The sequence below is a fragment of the Vicia villosa genome, unplaced genomic scaffold, assembly GCF_029867415.1.
Source record: "Vicia villosa cultivar HV-30 ecotype Madison, WI unplaced genomic scaffold, Vvil1.0 ctg.000888F_1_1, whole genome shotgun sequence".
Taxonomy (NCBI): Eukaryota; Viridiplantae; Streptophyta; class Magnoliopsida; order Fabales; family Fabaceae; genus Vicia; species Vicia villosa.
The window spans coordinates 167,854-194,132 of NW_026705399.1; the positions used below are offsets into that span (position 1 = coordinate 167,854).

The 26,279-nt window shown below is 36.2% G+C and overlaps 1 protein-coding gene across 1 annotated transcript; it reads left to right on the plus strand.

Annotated features, from left to right (window-relative positions):
* Positions 1 to 8,088: 8,088 nt before the first annotated feature.
* Positions 8,089 to 10,340, plus strand: LOC131631941 (probable xyloglucan endotransglucosylase/hydrolase protein 33). The gene is made up of 4 exons (XM_058902701.1): positions 8,089 to 8,418; positions 8,501 to 8,601; positions 8,693 to 8,901; positions 9,626 to 10,340. Exons 1-4 carry the CDS (start codon positions 8,202 to 8,204, stop codon positions 10,023 to 10,025), a joined length of 927 nt encoding a protein of 308 aa, XP_058758684.1. The 5' UTR covers positions 8,089 to 8,201; the 3' UTR covers positions 10,026 to 10,340.
* The last annotated feature ends 15,939 nt before the right edge of the window (positions 10,341 to 26,279 follow it).

Consider the following 26,279-nt stretch of genomic DNA (forward strand, 5'->3'; position numbering starts at 1 on the left):
GCAACGCATCAGAAGCAGAGCTTCTCAGAAGCAAAGAATCTGAAGATCAAGTATCAGCTTCTCTGGAGGATCTAAGTATTTCTGAAGAACCATCTGTCAGAAGATCATCCAGACTCATCTCTGGTCATTCAGAAGATGTCATTCTTGGAAAGAAGGATGATCCAATCAGAACAAGAGCATTCCTTAAGAACAATGCAGACTGTCAATTAGGTCTTGTATCTTTGATCGAGCCAACTTCTGTTGATCATGCTCTAGAAGATCCAGACTGGATAATTGCTATGCAAGAAGAACTGAATCAGTTTACAAGGAATGATGTTTGGGATCTTGTTCCTAGACCAGATGGATTTAATATAATCGGGACAAAATAAATCTTCAGAAACAAGCCCAGAATGAGAAGATAAGATACTCTTATATATAAGTATCTTCTGAAATGAAATTACTTTTATAAGAAGTTCTGGTTGAAATCAATTAGAAATTGTGATTCAGTTATTACTAACGTTTTATTGTCTAAGTTGATTCAGAATCTCTTTAAAAGCAAGACAGCTATAACTGGCTATCCAAATGGTAAACACGTGTTCACCATTTCTGGACAAGCGTGCGTGCAGTTGAGGGGACGTCTACTTAGGTAACTGTGCAAATCACGTCTTTTGTCATTATTATCTCTCCTCAAGTCACGTAACATTAAATGCTTTTCATCATTTACTCTCTTTCAGTTTTCTTTTTATACTCTTCAAACGTTTCTTTTCCCTCTCATATTTCTCTCTCTGCATTCGGTTTCTTTTTCGTCTCTCTCTCTCTTTTCATATCATAAACCCTAGCAGTTTCCAATATCTGAAAATTCATCATGAATCCATCGTCAAGCTCTGGGAATCAAGACAATGATAGGAAACAAAAGAGAAAGGCATTTGCTGAACCAGAAACCAAACCTAAAAGAGTTAGGATCTCCTATGACCCTCTCAAAGTGTATCAACCCCTTGACGGTTCCCCTCAATCAACCCCCTCTTCAAAGACCTCCACCACCTCTTCCTCCTCATTCATCCTCTCAGAACCACCTTCTTCACCATCTGATATCTCCTCTCCTTCAACCCTTCCATCCGATATTTCTTCACCTCTCTCACACCCTTTTCCCACCAGAACACCTAATCCCTATAGTGTTGTTCGTCCAGACTTCAGATTCACCATAATCCCTCCAACCCCTTCTACTCAATCCTCTCTGGAGCGTTTACATTCTGATGTAAACGGCTGGTTGGAGATCCTGGGTGCTGCCTACCTTAACCATCTGGATATGTATGCTATGAGCAACCTCTGGGATACCTTTCTTCAGGACTTTCTGGTGAAGGCTACTGACACTAAGAGAAGGATCTTGTCTGAAGCTCCTGGTCCTCGTGGTCGTCAGTTGGAAGTGGGTGAAAGCAGCCACCACTGTCTCATCAGGAACAGAAGCGTTCTTGAAGAGAAGATGCCTGCAGATGAGTTGGAAGAAGAAAATCTCTGCAGAGATATCGTGGTGTGGAAACCCCGGTCTTCTGTGCTCTGGTTTCCTGTGCTGACTGGAGATTTTCAGTGGCTGTTCAACTGGTTCAGAATGAACCCTTCTGAAAAAACACCTCTCATGGTCTTTCCAGTAGTGGTTTATCGTGCTGAAGTTGCTGGTCCTACTCCTCCAACAAACCTAGCAGCTATTCTTCAAGCATTGGAAGATGGAACTTCTGAGCTGCCTGAACCAGAATATGCCAAGGCTCCTTCTGAGTCAGACTCAGATGAGGAAATGGAATATGCACAAGCTGAAGATCTTCCAGAAGATCACCCTGCTGAGATTGCTGTCCCTCTGGGCAGAAATACTGGTGCTTCTTCTTCTGGTGAAACCTCAGCTCTGATGGAGACCTTGGAAACTCTTCATCAGAATCAAGCTATGCTGGCTTCTCGTTTGGACGCGCAAGAAGCAGCCAATGCTGAGTTTCGTTCCTTCATGACAAGGCAAGCTACAAGCACTGACGGGATTCATGATGTTCTGGCGCGGATTTTGCGTAGGCTAGGATCTTAGTCTTTTGGTCTTTGTAGTTTCCTTTCCTTGTTGCATCTGTTTTCCTGCATTCCTGTCTTGTAAACCTTTTTGATTATCAATGAAAAAGTTTCTTTGATTTACATTCCAGTGATTCTATTTGTCGTTTTATGCATCTGAATCTTTTTAAATATTCTTTTTGATGTTATGACAAAAAGGGGGAGAAGATAAATGATAAATGATTTGATTAAATCTATTAGTTGCTGGGTAAAGAGGCTCCCACACTTTCACTAACAAGAACTGCAAGTTCTATATGGTTTAAGTGTTTTGCAGGTACAGAGAAGTGAAGTGAATCTTCAGAAGCAAACACTAGAAGCAAAACCATAAGAAGCGTTATTCTGTAAAAGGAATAAGCTCTTGGAAACTGAAGCAAGCTGAGTGCTGTCAAGCTTCAGAGATCAGAAGCAAGAAAGAAGAATGAATCAGAAGCACTGATAATAGAATTTGAATATCATTGTCTATCCTGTTCTGACAAAATTCTATTTGCTCTGATACATATAATGTTATGGCTCTGATACATTATTTGCTCTGATACATTATTTCAGCCTATATGGCTCTGATACATATAATGTGTTCAAACATACATTTTATGTTCTAACTCGTTCATGCTGACTTTTGTCGTTTAGTTTTTGTTCTGTAACATTTCAGGATGTAGAGATGCTCTGATGATGCTCTGGTACATTCAACAATGTTCTGATACAAATCTAGCATGAAGTGATGATTGGTAGACATTCAAAGTTCTGAAGCTATCCGAGGGAAGCAGAAATCAGAAGATGTGAATGTTCTAAAAGATCCAGAAAACTCAAGTTCTGAAGCTGTCCTGAATGGAAGCAGAAATCAGAAGCTGTGAATGTTCTGAAGATCAAAGAAATTCAAGTTCTGAAGCTGTCCTGAATGGAAGCAGAAGTCAGAAGCTGTGAATGTTCTGAAGATCAAAGAAATTCAAGTTCTGAAGCTGTCCACGATGGAAGCAGGAATCAGAAGCTGTGAGTGTTCTAAGGATCTAAAGAAATTCAAGTTCTGAAGCTGTCCAATGGAAGCAGAAGTCAGAAGCTATGAATTCTCTGAAGGCAGAAGCTTATATGATCGTCTCTACCGAAATAATCAGGGAAGTCTTTTATCAAAGTTCTTCGAGTATTTATTTCAGGGGGAGATTATTTATCTCAGGGGGAGATTGTTAATCTCAGGGGGAGACATATTCATATGCTTATGCTATAGCTGTGTAATTTGTCTTTTGCCGTCTACTCTTTCTGATCGCAAATTCATATCATTTATATATGTTTTTGTCATCATCAAAAAGGGGGAGATTGTTAGAACAAGATTTGTTCTTATCAATTATCTTAGTTTTGATGATAACAATAATATGAATTTTGCTTAAGATAATATGGTACTCTAATCCAATGCAATTTCCCTTTCAGGAAATATATATAAAGAGTACGCATAATTCAGCGCTCAGAAGTTGTGTCTCAAATGGTTCAGCATGCAACATCAGAACATGGTCTGGCAAGACATCAGAAGATGGTCGAAGCAGAATCAGAACATGGCATCAGAAGAACATGAGATCAGAAGCACTGAAGATCAGAAGATGGTATCACGCAACAGAAGCACTTCAAGATCAGAAGATCAGAAGATGCTATGCACCAAGCTGTTTTGACTCTGATGATATTCAAACGTCGTATTCACAAACATCAGATCAGAAGGAAGTACAGGTGGCAGACTACGCTGACTGACAAAAGGAACGTTAAAGCTACTAAAGGCAACGTCAGTAGACACAGCGTGAACAAGGCTCGAGGTAGTTGACAAAAGCGTATAACATTAAATGCAATGCTGTACGGAACACGCAAAGCATTAAATGCACTCAACGGTCATCTTCTCAACGCCTATAAATATGAAGTTCTGATGAGAAGCAAGGTTACCAATTCTTAACAACTCTGAACGAAAATAAACTTGCTGAAACGCTATTCAATCAAAGCTCAGAATCTTCATCAACTCACTACATTGCTGTTGTAATATCTTAGTGAGATTAAGCTTAAACGATAAGAGAAATATCACAGTTTGTGATTATAGTTTTTAAGAAGCATTTGTAAACTCTTGAATAGATTACATTAAGTTGTAAGGAACTAGAGTGATCGTGTGATCAGTATACTCTAGGAAGTCTTAGCAGTTGGCTGAGCAGTTTGTAACTAGAGTGATCAGGTTGATCAGTAGACTCTAGAAAAGTCTTAGAAGTTGTCTAAGCAGTTGTTCCTGGAGTGATCAAGTTGTGATCAGAATACTCTAGAAGACTTAGTCGTGGACTAAGTGGAAAACCATTGTAATCCGTGCGATTAGTGGATTAAATCCTCAGGTTGAGGTAAATCATCTCTGCGGGGGTGGACTGGAGTAGCTTCGTTAACAGCGAACCAGGATAAAAATAATTGTGCAATTTATTTTTATAGTCCAAGATTTAAAGTCACACTTATTCAATCCCCCCCTTTCTAAGTGTTTTTCTATCCTTTAGTTTGATAACAAAGGTGGACTACAAGAAGGCGTACGACAGTGTTAGCTGGGACTACCTCATAATTCTGATGTCTCGCATGGGTTTTTAGAGCTTATGGTGCAAATGGATGGAAGCCTGCATTTTTAAAAGCTCTATGTCAATTATGATAAACGGAAGCGTGACGAAAGATTTCATGGTGGAGAGAGGCCTTAGGCAAGGCGACCCTCTATCACCTTTTCTTTTTCGTTATGGCAATGGAAGGATTAACTGTTATGATAGAGCAAGCAGTCAGGCGAGGAGACTATCATGGCTTTCAAATCAACGATGAGGAAACGATTGATATCCTACAATTCGCGGACGACACCATTGTATTAGGAAACGGGAGCAACGACAATCTTTGGTGTATGAAGACTATCTTTAGAGGATTTGAATTAATGTCAGGAATGAAAGTAAATCTGTGTAAAAGCCAAGTGTACGGTATCAACGTGGGAGAATGGAACATGGAAGTAGCCTCAAATATTCTGTCTTGTAAAATAGGGAACTTCCCTTTCAAATTTTTAGGAGTGAAGGTGGAAAAAAGTACGCGGAGCAGTAACATGTGGAAAGACGTCATTAATTTGTGCAGGAAAAAATTGGCTACATGGAGAGGAAGGCACTTATCAATGGGTGGAAGGGTGGTCCTGATAAACTCAGTGCTAAACGCAATCCCATTATACACCCTCTCTTTCTACAAAATGCCAATGAAAGTGATTAAAGAGATACGTGGAATTCAAAGTAGGTTCCTTTGGAATGGCAAGGAAAATCGTCGTTCTATACACTGGGTTAGCTGGGATGTTGTATGCAGGTCTAAGGAAGAAGGGGGGCTAGGGATCAAAGATATTGAAATCGTAAACAGGGCTTTATTATCGAAATGGAGATGGAGAATCTTAAACGATAAGCATGCTATTTGGAGCGGAATTCTGAGGCGTAGATACATAAATCCGCAGCTCAAAGTGCTCACTTGCAGTGAGCATGACATTAGCAGAAGTGACTCAGTTTGGTGGAAAGACCTCATACTGATAGACAATAATGGAGCAGGCTCAGAAAACACCTTTTCTAACAATGTTTTATGCAGGTTGCAAGCAGGAGAAGGCATCCCTTTTTGGAGCAGCAAATGGACGGGAAATCAGATTCTGAAGGAAGCATTTCCTGAGTTATACGACACCGCCAAGGACAAATCCATGAGTGTGTCTGAAGCAGGAAACTGGGAGGCTGGGCAGTGGCTGTGGAGCAAGGCAAAGATCATAAGAGCTTCAGGAGATGATAACAACCACATAGCAGATCAGCTACTAAAGCTTCTGAATGAATTTGAACCGGTGGAAGAGGGCCGTGATTCGTTCAGTTGGACACAGGAGAATGATGGAGTCTTTACCGTAAAATCTTGCTACAAAGCTTTAGCATATAAGACAACAGTTTCTTGGATCACAACAAATATGAAAGAACTGCTAGCAAGCTTATGGAAGGTGAGAGTTCCGTCAAACATTCAAATTTTCGGATGGAGATTTATTCTAAACAGGCTCCCAACGAAGGACAATCTTTTGGCAAGAGGAATTGAAATAAAAGCATCGAAAAAAGGATGCGAGTTCTGCGGAAACAACATCGAATCAAGGCATCATCTCTTTTTCGAATGTCCGTTTAGCTTCAGAATATGGGATGCTGTCCACACTTGGTTGGGCAGCCCTATGTGGATAAAAGTGAAAGAATTAATGGAGTTTCCTACATTCTGTGAGAAGGCCAAAAGGAAGGAGATTAGAGAGGTGACGTTTTCAATCTGGTTGGCTGTTAACTGGACTCTGTGGCTCACAAGAAATGCAGTAACTTTCAAAGACGAAGCGGCTAATTTCGAAGACTGTCTATCTTCCATTAAATTCGCTTCTTGGAAATGGATTCATTTGGGAAAAATAAATGCCCAAAACTGTTGTAGTTACTACGAATGGCATGTTGCGCCTCTGCTAACCATTTTCTAAACTTAGCTATAAGTTACTAGTATTTCTTCTGTACCGGGTTTGAGCACCCCTAGTGCTCCTTGAATGAAATTTCCTTGCCTATTAAAAAAAAAAGGAATTATAAGGAATTGAAAGAGATCTATTGTCTTTTTTATTTAAAGTTGGTTGAGTTGTTTTCTCAATTTTTTTCATTTTTGAATTAGTTGAATCGGTTGACAAATTATTCTTTCTAATGTTCAAAGGCTCTTGTTTGAGTCTTTCCTTTCTTAAGGTGATAAGGTCAAATTTATGAGTGGTTTTGTTATGATCTAACACGTTTTAGTCTAAATCATTTGAAGAATATATAATGATATCATTTTAACAGTGTTATAAAAACGGTGAAAGAGGTGGAAAATAAGAATATTTTTTATCTTGAAATAATTTCTAAGTAAATCAGTGACTCATGCATTTATTTCGATTGACTTTAGAATTATATCATGAATATGTCTTAATTAATAAGGTTGAGTATTTGTCTTGATTCTAAAGTATACCAATATATAATTTTTTTTTTCTTTTTTAAAAAAAAAAATTATGATTGTTGATGGTAGTTATGGTGATTCGAACTCTAACTTTAATTTTTCGGATTTGGTCTTTAACTAGTTTGACATATCTCCTTGTATGTGTTTTTGTTTGATTTGTTCTTATGTTGGTTGTGGTATCTCTGTTTTTGTTGAATTTTTATTTGTATTCATGATAGTCTTTTAAAAACTTCTTATGCTGTAGGATTATTTCTATTTTAATGGTTATTACAATATTTATAAATATATTATTTTCTCATTAAAAAATATTTAATAATATGAATGAAAAGTATATAATAAGCTAAATAGTTATCTACTTTAGATACAAAATCATCATATTAAAAACAATATTCATAATTTTACGAAATACAACATTACTATACACAAATATTTAAACCCTTTATAAAAAAAATCATCAAAACAAATATTCAGAACCTTTATAAAAAAAATCAATGGCTTTGATGATAAAAAGTTAATCCTCTTACCTTTAATTACATTTTGTCTCTAATTTTTACAAGCTCACAAATTTGTTCTCCTATTTTAAAATCATCAATTTTTAGTTTTTTTTTGTTGAGTTTTTTTATCTAAAAATAATGATATGATATGATTTAAATGAAGTGATATATAATTTAATAATATAAAATTATTTTGATTGATAAATCATTTATAAATTATTAATTAAATAAAAATTAATTAATTTATAAAATTTTAACTTAAGTTTTTTTTTAAAAAAAAAATCTTACAACTTAATTTCGTTATTGTTGAACATTAAACATCTTTATTTCATCGTATATTATAATATTTGTCGCATCACTATTTTATAATAAAAAATAAGAGAAAAAGAATGTAATAAATTTTAAATATTAATAGTCAAGTTGAAAAATATTAATGTATGAAAAACTTAAAAAAAATAATTTTATATTATAAAAAGAGAAAATCTAAAAGAGAGTCTTTTAAAAAGGCTAGGAATCACTTGTATAGATTGAAAGTGAAATGCAACTAGACATTGGCCAGCTAGAAAACAACTAAGCAAAGATTATGAAACTATATGAACCCCATTAAACAAACCAACCACAATATATATACCTAATCTAACTTCATCTTTGTACTAAACAAACATGCCTCATTTTCATCTTGTACTAATTCTTTCCTTAACAACATTGGTTTCTGTTTCTTCACACAGCAGGCCTTACACAATTCCATCTGTCACACATTTAACTGATTCTTTTCCTCATGTAACAATTCAAACTGCTTTTTCCAATGCTTTTGGTGCCAAAAATGTTAAGTTTCTTGGTAATGGGTCCATGGCCACTCTGGCCCTTGACAAAATCACTGGTAGGTTTACTGTACCTCTGATCAGATGTCTCTGCACAACTATCAACTGAACTGGTTTAACTGTGTTATGTTTTTTTCACAGGCTCTGGCATGGTTTCGCAAAATAGATACAACTATGGATTCTTTAGTGCTGCAATCAAATTACCAGCTGGTTTGTCACCTGGAGTTGTGGTTGCTTTTTATGTAAGCTACCTTCTTAATTCTTTGATAATGAATTTTTTTTGAGGTTGTGATTTGTGATGAAATTTGATTTAACTTGAGAAAATATTATTAGTTGTCAAATGCAGATAAATTTCCTCACAACCATGATGAGATAGATATTGAAATTCTTGGTCATGATAAGAGAAATGATTGGGTTATTCAAACAAATGTGTATGCCAATGGAAGTGTTAGCACTGGAAGAGAAGAGAAATTTTATTTCTGGTTTGATCCAACTCAGCAGTACCATTATTATAGCATCTTGTGGAACAGTTATCACACTGTGTAAGTTTTTTAATCTTGAATAGTTTCATCATATTATTATTGAGTAATCACTCAATCATGAAGAAATTGTTTTTAAATTTTTGTTTTAAAAAAAAAGGAAAACGAGATATCATGTTTTTTTTTTTAAAAACTCGATATTTGGTCCTATGACTAACTAGTCCGTCAGATTTGTACATGTTAGATACACTAATTAATAACTCTACTAACGTTGAGTTAGTCAGAGTCACAAATACTTGAGTGTTAGTCAAGGTCACAAATACTTGAGTATATGTCATATTGAAAAGTGTATGTCTTTCCTTTTTATGGTTGCCAATCCATAAAACCAATTGATAGGTCATTAAAATCCATGTTTCCTCGTCTGTATGAGGTCAATCAATAGAAATTGTATTTCTTATTTTTTCGTGTCTGTCTGAGGTTAGAAATCAAATTTCGTTTTTTTCTTCTCTTGAGATTTGTCTTGAATGTTTTATCTGCGTATTAAAATGTATTGGCGTGTCCCACTTGGCTTATTTACGTTGATCTAGTTCGGTCTTGCCTCATAGGATGTCTTGAAATCGGAGCATGCTTTGGTGAGTCCGAATTTAGATCCAGCTCAAATCACCAAATTTATGCAATACTAATTCTAAATTTATTCTGTATGAACTGATCCGACACATGAATTACTAGTATCTAATGAAATTTGTACCTGACATTCGGTCTTTTTTATTTATTTTAAATTTTGTAGGTTTTTTGTTGACAATATTCCAGTGAGGGAATTCATACACAAAACCACATCCCCATTTATCTATCCATCAAAACCAATGTCATTATATGCAACAATATGGGATGGTTCAGAATGGGCTACACATGGAGGAAAGTACCCTGTAAACTACAAATATGCACCATTTGTTGTTTCATTTGCTGAAATGGAATTAAGTGGCTGCATAACTGATCCAAATTCACCAACTTCTTCATGTTCTAAGTCAAATCCTTCAGGACAACAAGACCCTATTAATGGAGCAGATTTTTCTAAGCTTTCACAGCAACAGATAGCAGCTATGGATTGGGCTAGAAGGAAACTCATGTTTTATTCTTATTGTACTGATGTAAATAGATACAAAGTCTTGCCACCAGAATGCCACTGAATATAGAGAGAGAAAAATTAAGAACAAGGAATTCCTCAAAAGTATTTTTATTCTTCATGAAAAATATTTTTGAGGAATTTTTTTTTCTTATATGTTTTACAATATTTTTTATTTAAATTACATTTTAGATATGTATACAAGTTCAATTCTTTGACTTGGAATGTGGACTAATAAATATAATGTACTTTTATGTATCTATAGATGTTGATATACTTTAATAGGCAACGGCTAATTATTACTCTAGTGAAGATATTAGGAAATTTATAGATGGGATCTTTAAATTTGACACTTTTATGTATTGGTGTTTTAATATTATTTTATTGAATTGATTATTCATATAGATTAAAATTTTAACAAATCAGATTCATCTTCATTCTTCTCCTCCTCCTCATATATCTCTATTAAAAGGGTAGATGTCCATAATCAAGAATCAAAATGCAAATAACAACAATAATTAAATCTTATTCCATTAAAATGAATTAATTTTTTTTCCATAATGTTCTATCTAAAACCATATTTCTTTCATTAATTCTTATGTTAGCTTTGCTATACATAGTCAGTTTCAAACCCATATAAATGAAGTGAATTGTGTTAGTAGTTGATAGTAAATTTAAAATTTAATTGAATATGGGTAAGGATTGTCTGACTTTTGGGAGGGAATTGCCCTCTACCTTTCTCTCCATCTCTCTCCAAAATTTCTCTCTCTCTCACATCATATTTCCCTCTTTTTTTTTCCTTCTCTTTATTAATTGTCTCTCTAAAAATTGCCTAAAGTCACCTAAAATTAGGGGATTGAAAGGTAGTGAATCCATTCCCAATGAACCTCTATAACATGAATCAACTACGAAAGAATCAAATTGCAAACATGAAAATAAAAACTTTAAAATGTTTGTTTGAGTAAATAATTAATTTTACACGGGTATCTAAGATAAACAGACCACAAGTTGCACCGCTAATCTTTTTTAGATGATAAAATCAAGGATTAATACATATTTTCACCCCTGCCATATGGGATTGGTTTGAAAAATCTCTCTGCCAAAAAAAAAGTTGCAAGAATTTCCCTAACATTTGAAGATTCTCTCGTTTTAAACCTTGTAAAAATTTTGTTTTTAAAACCAACTTTGTCATTTGAAGATTCAGTCATTTTAAACCCTATAATCTTGTAGATTATGTCATTTTAAACCCTCTGAAATATGACAGACAAGGTTGGTTTTACTAAAAAAAAAATTTACAGGGTTCAAAATGATAGAGTCCTTTAAGTGGCAAGGTTGGTTTTAAAAATAAATATTTTACAAGGTTTAAAACGAGAGAATCTTCAATTATTAGGAGAATTCTTGCAACCTTTTTTTTACAGGGGGATTTTTCAAACCAACCCCATATGGTAGGGGTGAAAATAGGTATTAACCCTAAAATCAATTCTCTTAAAAATTGCATTCAATGACTTAGGAGACAGTATTGATATGCATGAACCTCTAAATTCTTTGAAAAAAATCAAATGTACGTGGTGCTAAAAAGTCAAACAAAAGGAATAAAAACATGTTGATTGTCATAATACCTTTTTTCATATTTGATCACTTTGTTTGAAGGAGCTTTGAGGGATTCTTGTTCAACAATAAAGTATTTTTGTGCTCAAACCCACAATTGGAAAAACTTTAGTCAAATTCACATATGTATGTTTTAATTTCCTCCTACCTCCACCAATACACCATAATATCTATTTGCCTAACTATCGATCTTCCCTCTTGTGGGTTGGTCAAGAAATTCATCGACACCTTTTTTTCAAAGATATTCTCGCCCACGTAAATAAGTAAAAATGGACATTCCTAATAGTTAATTGGTGCATAAGTTGAGGTTACCTATTTCACCCGGTCACAAACTCAAAGACACTTGTTATGTAATATGTATGTAAACATATAGAGTTATGGACATGCAAAACAGCGAGACTATGAGCTCAATTCTCACTATATGCATGCCTTTAGCCTCATTATCAAGGGAATTTCTAAGCCCATCCAATGAGATGGAAAAAATCCTATGGAAAACCAAAATGTCCATCAATTTCCGGAAATGTAATACCCCGATTTTCACCTAAGTCTGTTGACGTGTTTTATTGGAATTTCAAAGAAGGTATCTTTTGATTAGTGGATAATCGATTTACTAATCTCATAAGTGGCATGTGTAACACACGTATATTTTAATTTTAATTTAATTTGGAAATTGAATTATTAGAATTATTATGAATTTTATGAAAATAATTGGAAAAGGATGGTTTATGATAGTTGGGCCATGTGAGAAGTTAGTAAGCAAGGGAGTGTTGTGTAGTAAAGCCCTTTACTAAATTAAAATATTATTTTTCATAAAATGATAAGGAATGGGGAAAGAAAGAAAACAACGTGAAAGAAGAGCTGAAGGTTTGGAACACGAAGAACGTAAAGAGGAACGGAAGAGGGAGAGACCAATCAAGAACTCTTGGCTAAGGTAAGGGGGGACTCTCCGGTTAACATTTATTATCGTGTTTTGAATGATGACATTGATTAGGAATATTGTCTAGATCAATTAGGTTATATGTTAGGTTTAGGGAGGTTATAATTGATGAATTTGCATAGGTTATTGGTTAATAATGTGTTGTTTTGATGTGTGATGATGAATAATGATGCAATTGATGATTAACTGTCTGTAAATGATGTTTAGAATCGATTTTGGACTTAGAATGCGTGAGATCGCAGGGTCTGTCGCAGACCTGAGAATCTGCGAAATCGCAGGTCCGCTAAGCGGAGGGGGTCCGCTAAGCGGAGGACCTAACCTAGCTAGTTTCTGTCCAAGGTCGCTAGTGGTCCGCTGAGCGGAGGTCTGAAGGAAGTTCGCTTCTGTCACGAGTCGCTAGTGGTCCGCCGAGCGGACCTTGCTGTACAGAAAATTTTCCAAACTTGAAAATGACGTATCTTTTAAACCGTTGACCCGTTTTTAGTGCCGTTTCCAGCACGATGAACCTCACGAGATGACCTATGTGTTTAAATGATGGAATGAGGTGTAACCTCAATTGTTTGTAAGACATGATTTTATTTCTTGAATGAATGATGTATTGTACATATATGTGATGAGATGTGTTAAATACATGTTGTATTTGAAGTAATAATTGTATGATGATTTATGAATTGTATGATTGTGATGATTGGATGATAGTTGAGTGATGCTAATATATATTTGAACATACTTGATGATGATGATGGTATAAGTATGTTATATATGTTGCATTCATTCATAATCATTTGTTGAGGGCTGAATCCTGATGATGAGGGGATTTAGTGAAGGGCATAATTCCCACTGTGTGGAATTTGTGCTAGCAGGGCCGTATCTTGAAAATGTTGGATCGGTCGGTGGGTTATTCCCATTGATGATGTTTGGTACCACATGCATAGTGTCAGTTCATTCATATGCATGATGTTCATAACATGATTGAATGTGTTTCAGTGTTATGAAGTGATGATGTGTTGGTTGTGTATTTGTGGAATTGTTTGAATATAATACCATTGGGTGATTAATATAACTATGATGTGTTATTATTTACGATGCAATAATATTTATTAATTGCGATGAGACTCACCCTTACACTATATTTTTCAGATTGAGGATAGCGGCTTCGACTTGGTGAGGATTAGCTCATGAGTCTTCGTTAGTTAGCGTCAGGTGTCATGCTCTGATAGATGTAACATTGGGGAATGTTATGTTTTGAAATTAATTTAATAACTCTGTTTTGTTTTGAGTTAATTTTGAGGATTGGTGGTATTGATGATGTAATGCTATTTTGATAATTTATTTCGCTGTGTAAACATGAAGTTGATGAGTTATGAAGGATTATTCCCTAGTAAATGCATGACAGTGACAGATAATGTTTATGTTATTATCAATTGTGGCATCCTTGTTTGCATGTACTCTGATTTAATTATTAATTTCCGCGGAGGTTTAGAAGGGTGTTACAATAGTGGTATCAGAGCATAGTCGGTCGTTGTGACCAAAGTCTTTTGTCAGTCTTCCTTGTGTATGCGACCAGTGCGAGTTAGACACTGTCGATACTTTTTCTGACTAGATTGTTTCTGATTTAAGCAGAACAATGGTTGGAAGAGGTGGAAGAAACGACAATGCTATCGCTGAGGCTCTGGGCATGATTGCTGGTGTACTTGGAGGGAATGCAAATGGGGCTGGGATTGGTGCTGACAGGCAATTGGGGAACTTTTAGAGGAACAATCCTTCGTTGTTCAAGGGCACGCATGATCCCGAAGGTGCTCAGAAGTGGTTAAAGGAGATCAAGAGGATTTTCAGAGTCATTGATTGTGCTGAAGATCTGAAGGTGAGGTATGGTACGCATATGTTGTCTGAGGAAGCTGACGACTGGTGGATGCCCAGTAGAGATGAACTTGAAACTGCGGGTGTAGCAATTACTTGGGTTGTGTTCAAGAGAGAATTCCTGAGAAGGTACTTTCCTGAAGATGTTCGGGGCAGGAAAGAGATCGAATTTTTGGAGCTGACTCAAGGTAATATGACGGTACCAGAGTATGCTTCGAAGTTTGTCAAGTTGGCGAAGTACTACGTTCACTACAACAACGATGAAGCTAGTGAATTCTCTAAGTGTATCAAATTTGAAAATGGTCTGCAAGATGAGATCAAGCAAGGTATCAGGTATCAGAGGATTTGGCGATTCATCGATTTGGTGGACTGTAGCAGGATCTTCAAAGAGGATAACCTTAAGCTGAAGTTATTTCACTCTCGCGAGTTGGTTGACAAGAAAGGTAGGAGGCCTATGGACAGAGGTAAGCCATATGGTAGAGGAAATCCTAAAGCTGGTGATTGGAATAAGCCTAGTGTGGGAGACTCCAGTGCTTTTGTCAGGTGCTACAACTGTGGCGAAATTGGACATTGTAAGAATGATTGCAAGCTTGATCAGAAGAAGTGTTTCAAGTGTGATAAAGTGGGCCATGTTGCTGCTGATTGTAAGAAGAATGTTGTGACTTGCTACAACTGTGGTGAAGAAGGTCACATTAGCCCACAGTGTCCTAAGCCAAAGAAGAATCAGTCTGGTGGGAAGGTCTTTGCTTTGTCTGGGTTAGAGACTACTCTGGAAGATCGATTGATTAAAGATATGTGTTTTATCTATGGCACACCTTTAATTGCAATTATTGATACTGGAGCAACACATTCGTTTATTTCGTTAGATTATGCTAAAAGATTGGGATTAGAAATATCTGATATTAATGGAAGTATGGTTATTGAAACTCCTGCGTCGGGTTCAGTAACTACTTTATCTGCTTGTTTGAATTGTCCGGTTGATATTTTTGGTAGAGAATTCGGAATGGACTTAGTGTGCCTTCCGTTGAAACAACTTGATGTAATCCTGGGAATGAACCGGTCAGAGTTCAACCGTGTTCATATCAACTGTTTTTCGAAGATGATGTTGTTTCTTGAAGCTGTTAGTGCTGATGATCTGGACATGACTGCTAGACAGGTGAATGAGGCTATCGGAGATGGCGCAACAGTGTTTATGTTATTTAAGCTGATGGACTTGAAGGAGAAGGCGGCAAGTAGTGAACTACCAGTGGTATGTGATTTTCCAGAAGTTTTTCCGGAAGATTTGAATGAATTGCCACCAGAAAGAGAAGTGGAATTTGGTATTGATTTGATTCCGGGAACTAGTCCAGTGTCGATGGCACCGTATCGTATGTCGCCGTCAGAGTTAGCTGAATTGAAGAAACAGTTGGAAGAATTGCTTGAGAAGAAATTCATTCGTCCGAGTGTTTCTCCGTGGGGTGCGCCTGTGTTGCTAGTAAAGAAGAAAGAGGGTTCGATGAGGCTGTGTGGATTACAGACAATTGAACAAGGTTACTATCAAGAATCGGTATCCACTACCGAGGATTGATAATTTGATGGATCAGCTGGTTGGAGCGTGTGTATTTAGTAAGATTGATCTGAGGTCTGGGTATCACCAAATTCGTGTGAAAGATGACGATATTCAGAAGACTGCCTTTAGAACGAGGTATGGACATTACGAGTATTCAGTAATTCCGTTTGGAGTTACTAATGCACCTGGTGTTTTTATGGAATATATGAATAGGATCTTCCATCCTTATCTCGATAAGTTCGTGGTGGTGTTTATAGATGATATCCTGATATATTCTAAAAATGAGGAAGAACATGTGGAACATCTCAGAACTGTGTTAGAGCTGTTAAGAGAGAAGAAACTTTTTGCTAAATTGTTGAAGTGTGAATTTTGGTTGGAAGAGGTTAGTTTTCTTGGACATGTGATTTCTAAGAATGGTATTGTTGTTGATCCTACAAAGATAGAAGCGATATCTCAGTGGGAAGCTCTGAAATCAGTGTCAGAGATTCGTAGTTTTCTTGGTCTCGTAGGGTACTACAGAAATTTCATTGAAGTATTTTCAAAGTTAGCGTTTATTTGGGATTCGAAATGTGAAGAGGGATTCCAAGAGCTGAAGAGGAGGTTGACTAGTGCTCCTATCTTGATTCTTCCGAATTCGACAGAATCGTTTGTGGTGTATTGTGATGCGTCACTGATGGGTTTAGGTGGTGTATTGATGCAAAATCAGCAAGTGGTAGCTTATGCGACGAGACAACTCAAAGTGCATGAAAGGAATTATCCGACTCATGATTTAGAGTTAGCAGTTGTGGTCTTCGTTTTGAAGTTGTGGCGACATTACTTGTATGGTTCGAGGTTCGAAGTGTTCAGTGATCATAAGAGTCTGAAGTATCTCTTTGATCAGAAAGAGCTTAATATGAGACAGAGGAGGTGGTTGGAATTTCTTAAGGATTATGATAATGGTGAAGGAATTGGATTTGATTGAACAATTCAGAGAGTTGAGTTTGGTGTGTGAAGATACTCCTAATAGTGTTAAATTGGGTATGCTAAAGCTGACTAGTGGTATTCTTGAAGAGATTAGAGAAGGTCAGAAAACTGATGTTGAGTTGATTGATAAGATGACTTTGATTAACCAAGGTAAGGGCGGTGAATTCAGAATCGACGAGAACGGTATGTTGAAGTTTGGTGATCGAGTTTGTGTTCCTGATGTTGTTGCGCTTCGAAAGAGTATTCTGGAAGAACGACACCGTAGTGGATTAAGTATTCATCCTGGTGCTACCAAGATGTATCATGATTTGAAAAAGCTATTTTGGTGACCTGGAATGAAGAAAGAAATTGATGAGTTTGTGTACTCTTGTTTGACGTGTCAGAAGTCAAAAATTGAGCATCAGAAGCCATCTGGGTATATGCAACCGATGTTTATTTCAGAATGGAAGTGGGATAGCATATCAATGGATTTTTTTCTGGTTTGCCGAGAACTATTAAGAATTGTGAATCTATCTGGGTTGTTGTGGACAGGTTGACGAAGTCAGCACATTTTATACTAGTAAGAATGGATTATTCGATGGAGAAGCTGGCTCAGTTGTATATTGAGAAGATAGTTATTCTACATGGTATTCCTTCTAGTATCGTTTCAGATAGAGATCCGAGATTTACGTCTAAGTTCTGGGAAGGTTTGCAGAAGGCTTTGGGTACTAAGCTGAGATTGAGTTCTGCTTATCATCCGCAGACGGATGGACAGACTGAGAGGACGATTCAATCGTTGGAGGATTTGTTGCGTGCTTGTGTGCTAGAAAAAGGAGGTGCTTGGGATAGTTATCTGCCTTTAATTGAGTTTACCTACAACAACAATTTTCATTCGAGCATTGTTATGGCTCCGTTTGAAGCTTTGTATGGAAGGAGATGTAGAACACTGTTGTGTTGGTACGAATCTGGTGAGAATGCGGTGATCGGGCCAAAAATCGTGCAATTAACTACGGAAAAGATTAAAATGATTCAAGAGAAGATGAAAGCTTCTCAGAGTCGTCAGAAGAGTTACCATGACAAGAGGAGAAAGACACTTGAGTTTCAAGAGGGGGACCATGTGTTTATGGGAGTTACTCCTAGGACAGGTACTGATCGGGCTTTGAAGTCAAAGAAGTTAACTCCGCGTTTTATTGGACCGTTTCAGATTTTAGAATGAGTAGGCGAAGTTGCCTATCGTATGGCTTTACCGCCGATGCTTGCGAATTTGCATGATGTATTTCATGTGTCTCAGTTGAGGAAATACGTCGCGGATCCATCTCATGTGATCCAGATAGATGATGTACAGGTGAAAGATAACTTAACCGTTGAGGCCTTACCTATGAGGATTGAAGATCGAAGGCTGAAGCAGTTACGTGGCAAAGAGATAGCTTTGGTCAGAGTGGCTTGGGGAGGACCAGCTGATGGGAATATCACTTGGGAGCTGGAAAGTCAGATGAAGGATTCCTATCCGGAACTCTTTACCTGAGGTATGTTTTCGAGGACGAAAACTCTTTTAGTGGGGGAGAGTTGTAACACCTGTATATTTTAATTTTAATTTAATTTGGAAATTGAATTAATAATTAGAATTATTAAGAATTTTATGAAAATAATTGGAAAATGATGGTTTATGATAGTTGGGCCATGTGAGAAGTTAGTAAGCAAGGGGGTGTTGTGTAGTAAATCCCTTTACTAAATTAAAATATTATTTTTCATAAAATGATAAGGAATGGGGAAAGAAAGAAAAGAACGTGAAAGAAGAGCTGAAGGTTTGGAACACGAAGAACGTAAAGAGGAATGGAAGAGGGAGAGACCAATCAAGAACTCTTGGCTAAGGTAAGGGGGGACTCTCCGGTTAACATTTCTTATCGTGTTTTGAATGATGACATTGATTAGGAATATTGTCTAGATCAATTGGGTTATATGTTAGGTTTAGGGAGGTTATAATTGATGAGTTTGCATAGTTTATTGGTTAATAATGTGTTGTTTTGATGTGTGATGATGAATAATGATGCAATTGATGATTAACTGTCTGTAAATGATGTTTAGAATCGATTTTGGACTTAGAATGTGTGAGATCGCAGGGTCTGTCGCAGACCTGAGAATCTGCGAAATCGCAGGTCCGCTAAGCGGAGGACCTGACCTAGCTAGTTTCTGTCCAAGGTCGCTAGTGGTCCACTGAGCAGAGGTCTGAAGGAAGTTCGCTTCTGTCACGAGTCGCTAGTGGTCCGCTGAGCGGTTTGCTGTGCATAAAATTTTCCAAACTTGAGAATGACGTATCTTTTGAACCGTTGACCCGTTTTTAGTGCCGTTTCGAGCACGATGAACCGCACGAGATGACCTATGTGTTTAAATGATGGAATGAGGTGTAACCTAAATTTTTTGTAAGACATGATTTTATTTCTTGAATGAATGATGTATTGTACATACATGTGATAAGATGTGTTAAATACATGCTATGTTTGAAGTAATAATCGTGTGATGATTTATGAATTGTATGATGGTGATGATTGGATGATACTTGAGTGATGCTAATATATATTTGAACATACTTGATGATGATGATGATGGTATAAGTATGTTATATATGTCGCATTCATTCATAATCATTTGTTGAGGGTTGAATCCTGATGATGAGGGGATTCGGTGAAGGGCATAATTCCCACTGTGTGGAATTTGTGCTGGCAGGGCCGTATCTTCAAGATGTTGGATCGTTCGGTGGGTTATTCCCATTTATGATGTTTGGTATCACATGCATAGTGTCAGTTTATTCATATGCATGATGTTCATAACATGATTGAATGTGTTTCAGTGTTATGAAGTGATGATGTGTTGGTTGTGTATTTGTGGAATTGTGTGAATATAATACCATTGGGTGATTAATATAACTATGATGTGTTATTATTTACGATACAATAATATTTATTAATTGCGATGAGACTCACCCTTACACTATATTTTTCAGATTGAGGATAGCGGCTTCGACTTGGTGAGGATTAGCTCATGAGTTTTTGTTAGTTAGCGTCAGGTGTCATGCTCTGATAGATGTAACATTGGGGAACGTTACGTTTTGAAATTAATTTAATAACTCTATTTTGTTTTGAATTAGTTTGAGGATTGGTGGTATTAATGATGTAATGCTATTTTGATAATTTATTTCGCTGTGTAAACATGAAGTTGATGAGTTATGAAGGATTATTCCCTAGTAAATGCATGACAGATAATGTTTATGTTATTATCAATTGTGGCATCCTTGTTTGCATGTACTCTGATTTAATTTTTAATTTCCTCGGGGGTTTAGAAGGGTGTTACAACATGAATAGTAAGCTAATTAACTAAGATGGCATGTTGGCTAATGTCTCTAAGATGCAAGGTCGATATGGTATTTTCTCACAGCATATTTTATAAAGAGTAAGTGTAGAACTTCTTCCCATTTTTCTTATTCTCCCACCTTGCAAAATCAGAATGAGAAGAAGTAGAGAGAAGGAGGGTGGTGAAATTGGAAGAGGAAGAGGAGGTTGTGAGTTCAAGCTCATCACCATGCTTGTGCAGAATAGTTGAAGACTTCTAGAAACAAGTTGGCTTAATCATCAACAACAATTTCAACTTTTTCATCTTCTCAAAGTCAGAATCTCCATGGATTGAGGTGAGTTCCATTAGTTAGGAACTTGGGGTAGGATTTGGGAACTTTGCATGATTAAGGGTTTAGGGTATGGTCATTGCTTTGCATGTTGATTTAACTGGTAAAATATGTGTTCTTTTGATGCAATTGTATATTATGGAATGTTAATATATGATGGGGTTCGGATTTGGATTGTTGGGGAACTTAAGGATGAGTTAGAATACTTTTGGGAATGGTTTTTATGCAGAAAAATAGGTGTTTTTTAGTCTGAGTTGCAGGAAACTGGTTACCCCTGTTAGGGAAATCGGTTTCTGGCAAGAAAATTGGGTTTCTGGGCATTCTATGTGCAGGAAGCCAGTTTCCCATAATATGGAAACCGATTTCCTAAGACTGCATTGGAAAAACAAAATTGGAAATAGCATAACTTAAGTTCCGTAACTCAGAATTGGGCGCCGTCGGAGGCATTGGAAAGCTAACGGAAAGGGCTATGAGATGCCTAAGCTTCCACAACTTTAGCATATTCTTAAGTATTAATCAAATCCATGTGAATGTTCTTGTACCCTGATTAATAAAAGAAATGCTCGGATAATTGATTTGTTAACCGTTCTAAAGGCCTTGGTGCCCAAGTGTTACGTTAACTGGGCTATAGGAATCATGAAATGAGCGGTGATGGAAAATCAAATCTAGCCACGTATACCAAAGATGTTGAGGTCTTATAGCTTGTGAAGCTAACCATGTGAACCCAAAGGCGAGGAGGTCTTACTACATGGTGTAACTTGTGTATGTCGGTTAACAAAATATGGATATGGTAAGGTGAACCTTAGGATACCTAGACCAAGAGATATGAACAGATGCTAGCCTAATATTCATTTTTCCTATCAAGAGACTACTTTTGAAATCCTACAATCTGATGGTGTAGTAAGTATGGGACGAGGGGTTAGAGAACAGGCATAAGGATAGTAACTACGAGTAGGCACGTTACATATATGTTGGCTATTTATTATGAAGTAATTCCAAGGATGCCCCTATGCGACATATATTGCAGGCATTCCTAGAGTGTGTGATCTCAAGAATGGGTCGTGCTCCATAATTCAGGAGCTATTCGGGGATGAACTCCCGAAGATGTGGGCCACGCCTTCTCCTTTTGTCATCTCCTTGAGGGTGAATTTCTATGTGAGATTCGGGCCCTGGGATATTGGAGGAGTCAAATCGTGAGATGCGATTAATGACGATTCCATGGTTGTCTATAGTCCATATGATTTACTTACCATGTAGATTGAAGAGGAATGATTTGGGGTCTTGTTTCGAGAGCAGATAGGCAGGTAAACTCGAAATACCAGACCTTGAGGGTAGCTCTTGATAGAAGGTTGGAAGGTAAATTCGGAAGACCTATTCTGGAGGAAACGTGTACCTAATATCTGAACATGTGATATGTTCTCAGAGTATCCAATTGGGTGGTCAATGGACACTCAATCGTGGCGCTACGAGTTGATAGGATTTCCTGTACTGGATAGTGAGGAAATCTTAGGATCTGAGATGGATCTGTAGTTGATGCATGTACCCTGTAGAGCCGAGAGGACCCATAAGATAGGGGAACTCACTGAGATTTAGTAATCTCACCCCATTCATCTTATTATTTTTTAGGTATCGTTCTAGATCGAGTTTTGCTGGATGCTTAGACCAAGAGCTTTTGATCGAATGTCGTGAAGACCATGCCTGAGCTCTTCTTCCACTATGAACTTTATCATTATGTTCTTGAAATGTATACATCTTATATCATTATTCCTAACTTTTGTATGTACTCAGTACCAGTTATTAGTATTATGCTGATATGATTCTAGACACATATTGGTAGGATATTACATGAAATACATTTTCGGGCGCATCTTATGCACACACAACTTATTCGTTTTTGAGACACGCCCCAAATTTTATGAATAAATTTAGTTCTCAAATGCATTTCTAAAATATCTCTGAAAATGTATTTCTAGAACCTGTACATGGACATAGGAATGTACCCAATAGTAACAGAAGAAGAACTAAAGTCTCTACGACAAGAAAAATCACAACACCTTACATTATAGTTAACATTGCAAGCTCGTAATACATTTGACACAAGTTCCACCGCAACGAATTCAACTCATCTATATTTGATCTAATTCATACCTATATTTTTGAGACATCTGGATTGTTTGTTGAGATGATGACTAATTAAGCTACAACCTATGATAATTGAAAAGTAGCAAGTCATTTATATGTACAGGTTCTGAAAGTACATTTTCGGAGACACTCTAGAAATGCATTTTTAGACTAAAACTAGTCATAAAATTGGGGCGTAGCTAAAAAACGAATGAGTTGTGTGTGCATGAGGTGAGTCCAAAAATGTATTTCTAAAAATTGAAGGTATTCTGACTTTTCACTAAGTGCCTTAGTAAATCAAAGGGTGCTTTAAAAAAATTGCCATTATCAATCTCACAAAATCCATGGTCCGAGCCAGACACACATATAGCTAGAAGCTTATGTGATCTCCCAAGTTAGTATAATCCCATACCAGTTCACACCTCAATGCACATGCTTATTATAAAATGTGAGATTACAAACTAATATTGAAGTATGGTGAATACTCTAAAGGCCACTATTTGAATGGGAGTTGTTACCTTTACCTCTATAAATAGAAGATTCATTGAAAATCATATCCACCTACCAATTACCATATATATATATATATATATATATATATATATATATGTGTGTGTGTGTGTGTGTGTGTGTGTGTGTGTGTGTGTGTGTGTGTGTGTGTGTGTGTGTGCAATGTGACTCACGACACAAATTTTATGCATGTGGTACCAACTCAACATTTGGTTCTCTCGGGAACCAAAATCCCTTCTGAATCCAGCACTCTCCCATTCCGAGCTTGGGACAAGCCACTAGTCCTCCCTTTTGAATTAGCAAACATGCCTCTTTTAACGACATGACACAAATGATGCATGACATACAAATCAATGCAACAAAAATAACAATGTTTAAGGTCACCCTTCTAAGCATAAATAATCATGCATTGACACAAAATAGTAATTCCCCCTTCTGACCTATTATCCAACAAAGCCTCAAATGGTGTCATTTCAATACTAGAATGCAAATTGTTATTGTAGGTGAGCTCAATAAATAGTAAGTTACTGTGCCAGTTACCTCCCTGATCCAAAACACAAGCTCTTAGCAAATCCTCCAAAGATTGGATAGTCCTCTCTGTCTGATCGTCTGTTTGCGGATAATAAGTAGAGCTCAACTTCAACTTAGTACTTATGGCTTCCTGCAAACTCTCTGAAATCCTCAACGTGAATCTCAATCTCAATCTGAAAAATTTAGGAGAATCAATATTGATATGCATGACCTTTTAAATTCTTTGAAAAAGATGAAATTTATGTGGTGCCAAATGTCGAACACAAAAGGTATAAAGCATGTTGATTGTCATAATACGCTTTTTATGTTTGACGACTTTACTTGAAGCAGCTTTGGTGACTTCCTTTTCTACATTAAAATTTTTAGGCCTCAATCTCAAAAGTGGAGAAACTCCGGTCAAATTCACACATGCATATTTTTCTCCTGCCTATCAGTACACCATAATATCTATTTGTTTAATTGTCGATCTTCCGTCTTATGGGTCATTCAAGAAGCTCATCGAAACCTATTTTTCAAAGATACTCTCGACTACATAAAAAAGTAAAAAAAACGTCCCAAATGATTAATTGGTGCATAAATTAGGGTCGCCTATTTCACCCGACCGCAAACTGAAACAAACTTGTTATGTATGTACGTAAGCATATTGAATTATAGACATGCATAAGAGCGAGAATATAAGCACAATTCTGACTATATGTATTCCAATAGCCTCATTATAAATCTTCACTACTACAAATAGTACTTTTATGACGAAACTTTCACATTGACCCACCTATAAACTAGGTATATGTCCCAAGAGCGCCATTGTTTATTTATTTTTTAAATATAAACAACCTATACCCTGGTTATTATCGAAACTGAGGAAATATGTATACGAGGGAGTTCGTTTCGAATCTCAGTTACATCATTTTATGTTTTATTTTAATTTCTAATTAGTTTAATGTCACATGGTATCTTTCCCCTTTCCCTTTTTTTTATTCTTATTTGTATTACCCTCAATTATAATGGCCAACCAATGGGTTCAATCTTTTGCACCAACATTTTCAAATACCTTTTTATGCATTACTTATATTATTTTAATAATTAATTAATATTTTATCTCGGTTGTTAATAGAAACCGACGTGATAGTTAATTTAAATGAATTTCCAAAATATGGCGCTATATGGGGCTTTTATATATACTTTTTAATTTTTAATTGATATATTTCCTCGATTTTGCCTAAAAATCGACGTGTTAGATCTTTTGCATGAATACTTCAGAGAACTAGACTCTAACTTTTCATTTACCTATCAACACTTCACGTTTTATTGTCTTTCTATTTTTAAAAAACTAGTCGATTTTCATCAGAACTCTTCCAACGTTAACTCGAATATCATCTCTTTTCAACATTGATTCTTCCAACATTAACTCAAACATCATCTCTTTCAAAACTCTTCGAAGCTTCGTCATCATGTTTGAAGTATGTAACTCGCCACTGAAATATTCATCTCTCATTAAAATGTTCATATGTCACCACTGAAATGTTGTTTGAAATGTAATACCATTGAAACGTTCGTCTCTCACCACTGAAATGTTGATCAATTTTAGTTGTTATAGTTAGGGCCGACCTTGGACCACGACAACCAAGCCCATGGCCTAGGACCTCAAAAAATCGGGGGCCTCAAAATCGGATGAAGATGTAAAAAATTATAATGATTATTAACTAATAAACAAATTGTTTGTTGATGATATAATAACTTGCAGCAGCGGCCCGACGGTAGATATCATGGTCTTGGAATGCTAGGTCTTGAGTTTGATACCATCTTTATTTTGATCTATAATTTCTCTCTCCATCTTTGATTATTGTAATAATGGTTCTAATATAATTTATATATATATATATATATATATATATATATATATATATATATATATATATATATATATATATATATATATATATATATTTCTCTCTCCATCAATTTTTTAAAAATAAATTTTAAATTATATATATATATATATATAGATTATTTATATTTAAAAAATCCATCTTATAATAAATTCATTTATTATTAAATTTATATCATAAAATATATAAATTCTTATTTACTTATGTTTAGTTCTATTACTTTTTATAAATACTACTTGAACAGTCTCCAATCTTGCTACTGGAGAATATACTTCAGAGTAGTCGAGTCATGCTCTTTGAAGAAAATCTCAAGCTACTAATTTTTCTTTATATCTTGCCATCGACCCATCATCATCGTGTTTCAACTTGAACACCCACTTTACTTTGATAGCTTTTGTATGTGCTGGTAATTCGACTAACTCCCATGTGTTGTTTCTTTCGATTTCTTGTAACTCTTCGACCATGGCTAACTTCCATTGTTGAATCTTTAAAGCCCGCTATAGTTGATTGGATCAGCACCTGTAAGTAAAGTAAAATGAACTGATTTTCCATCTGGTGTGACTTCATCATCATCAACCACTTCAAAATCTTGAAGTCTAGTGGGACGAACTCTAGTTCGTTGAGGTCTTTGACTTGTTTTAGCCACAATCTCTTCGACTTAGACTATGTCGGGAATGTCACTTAGTGCTTCAACT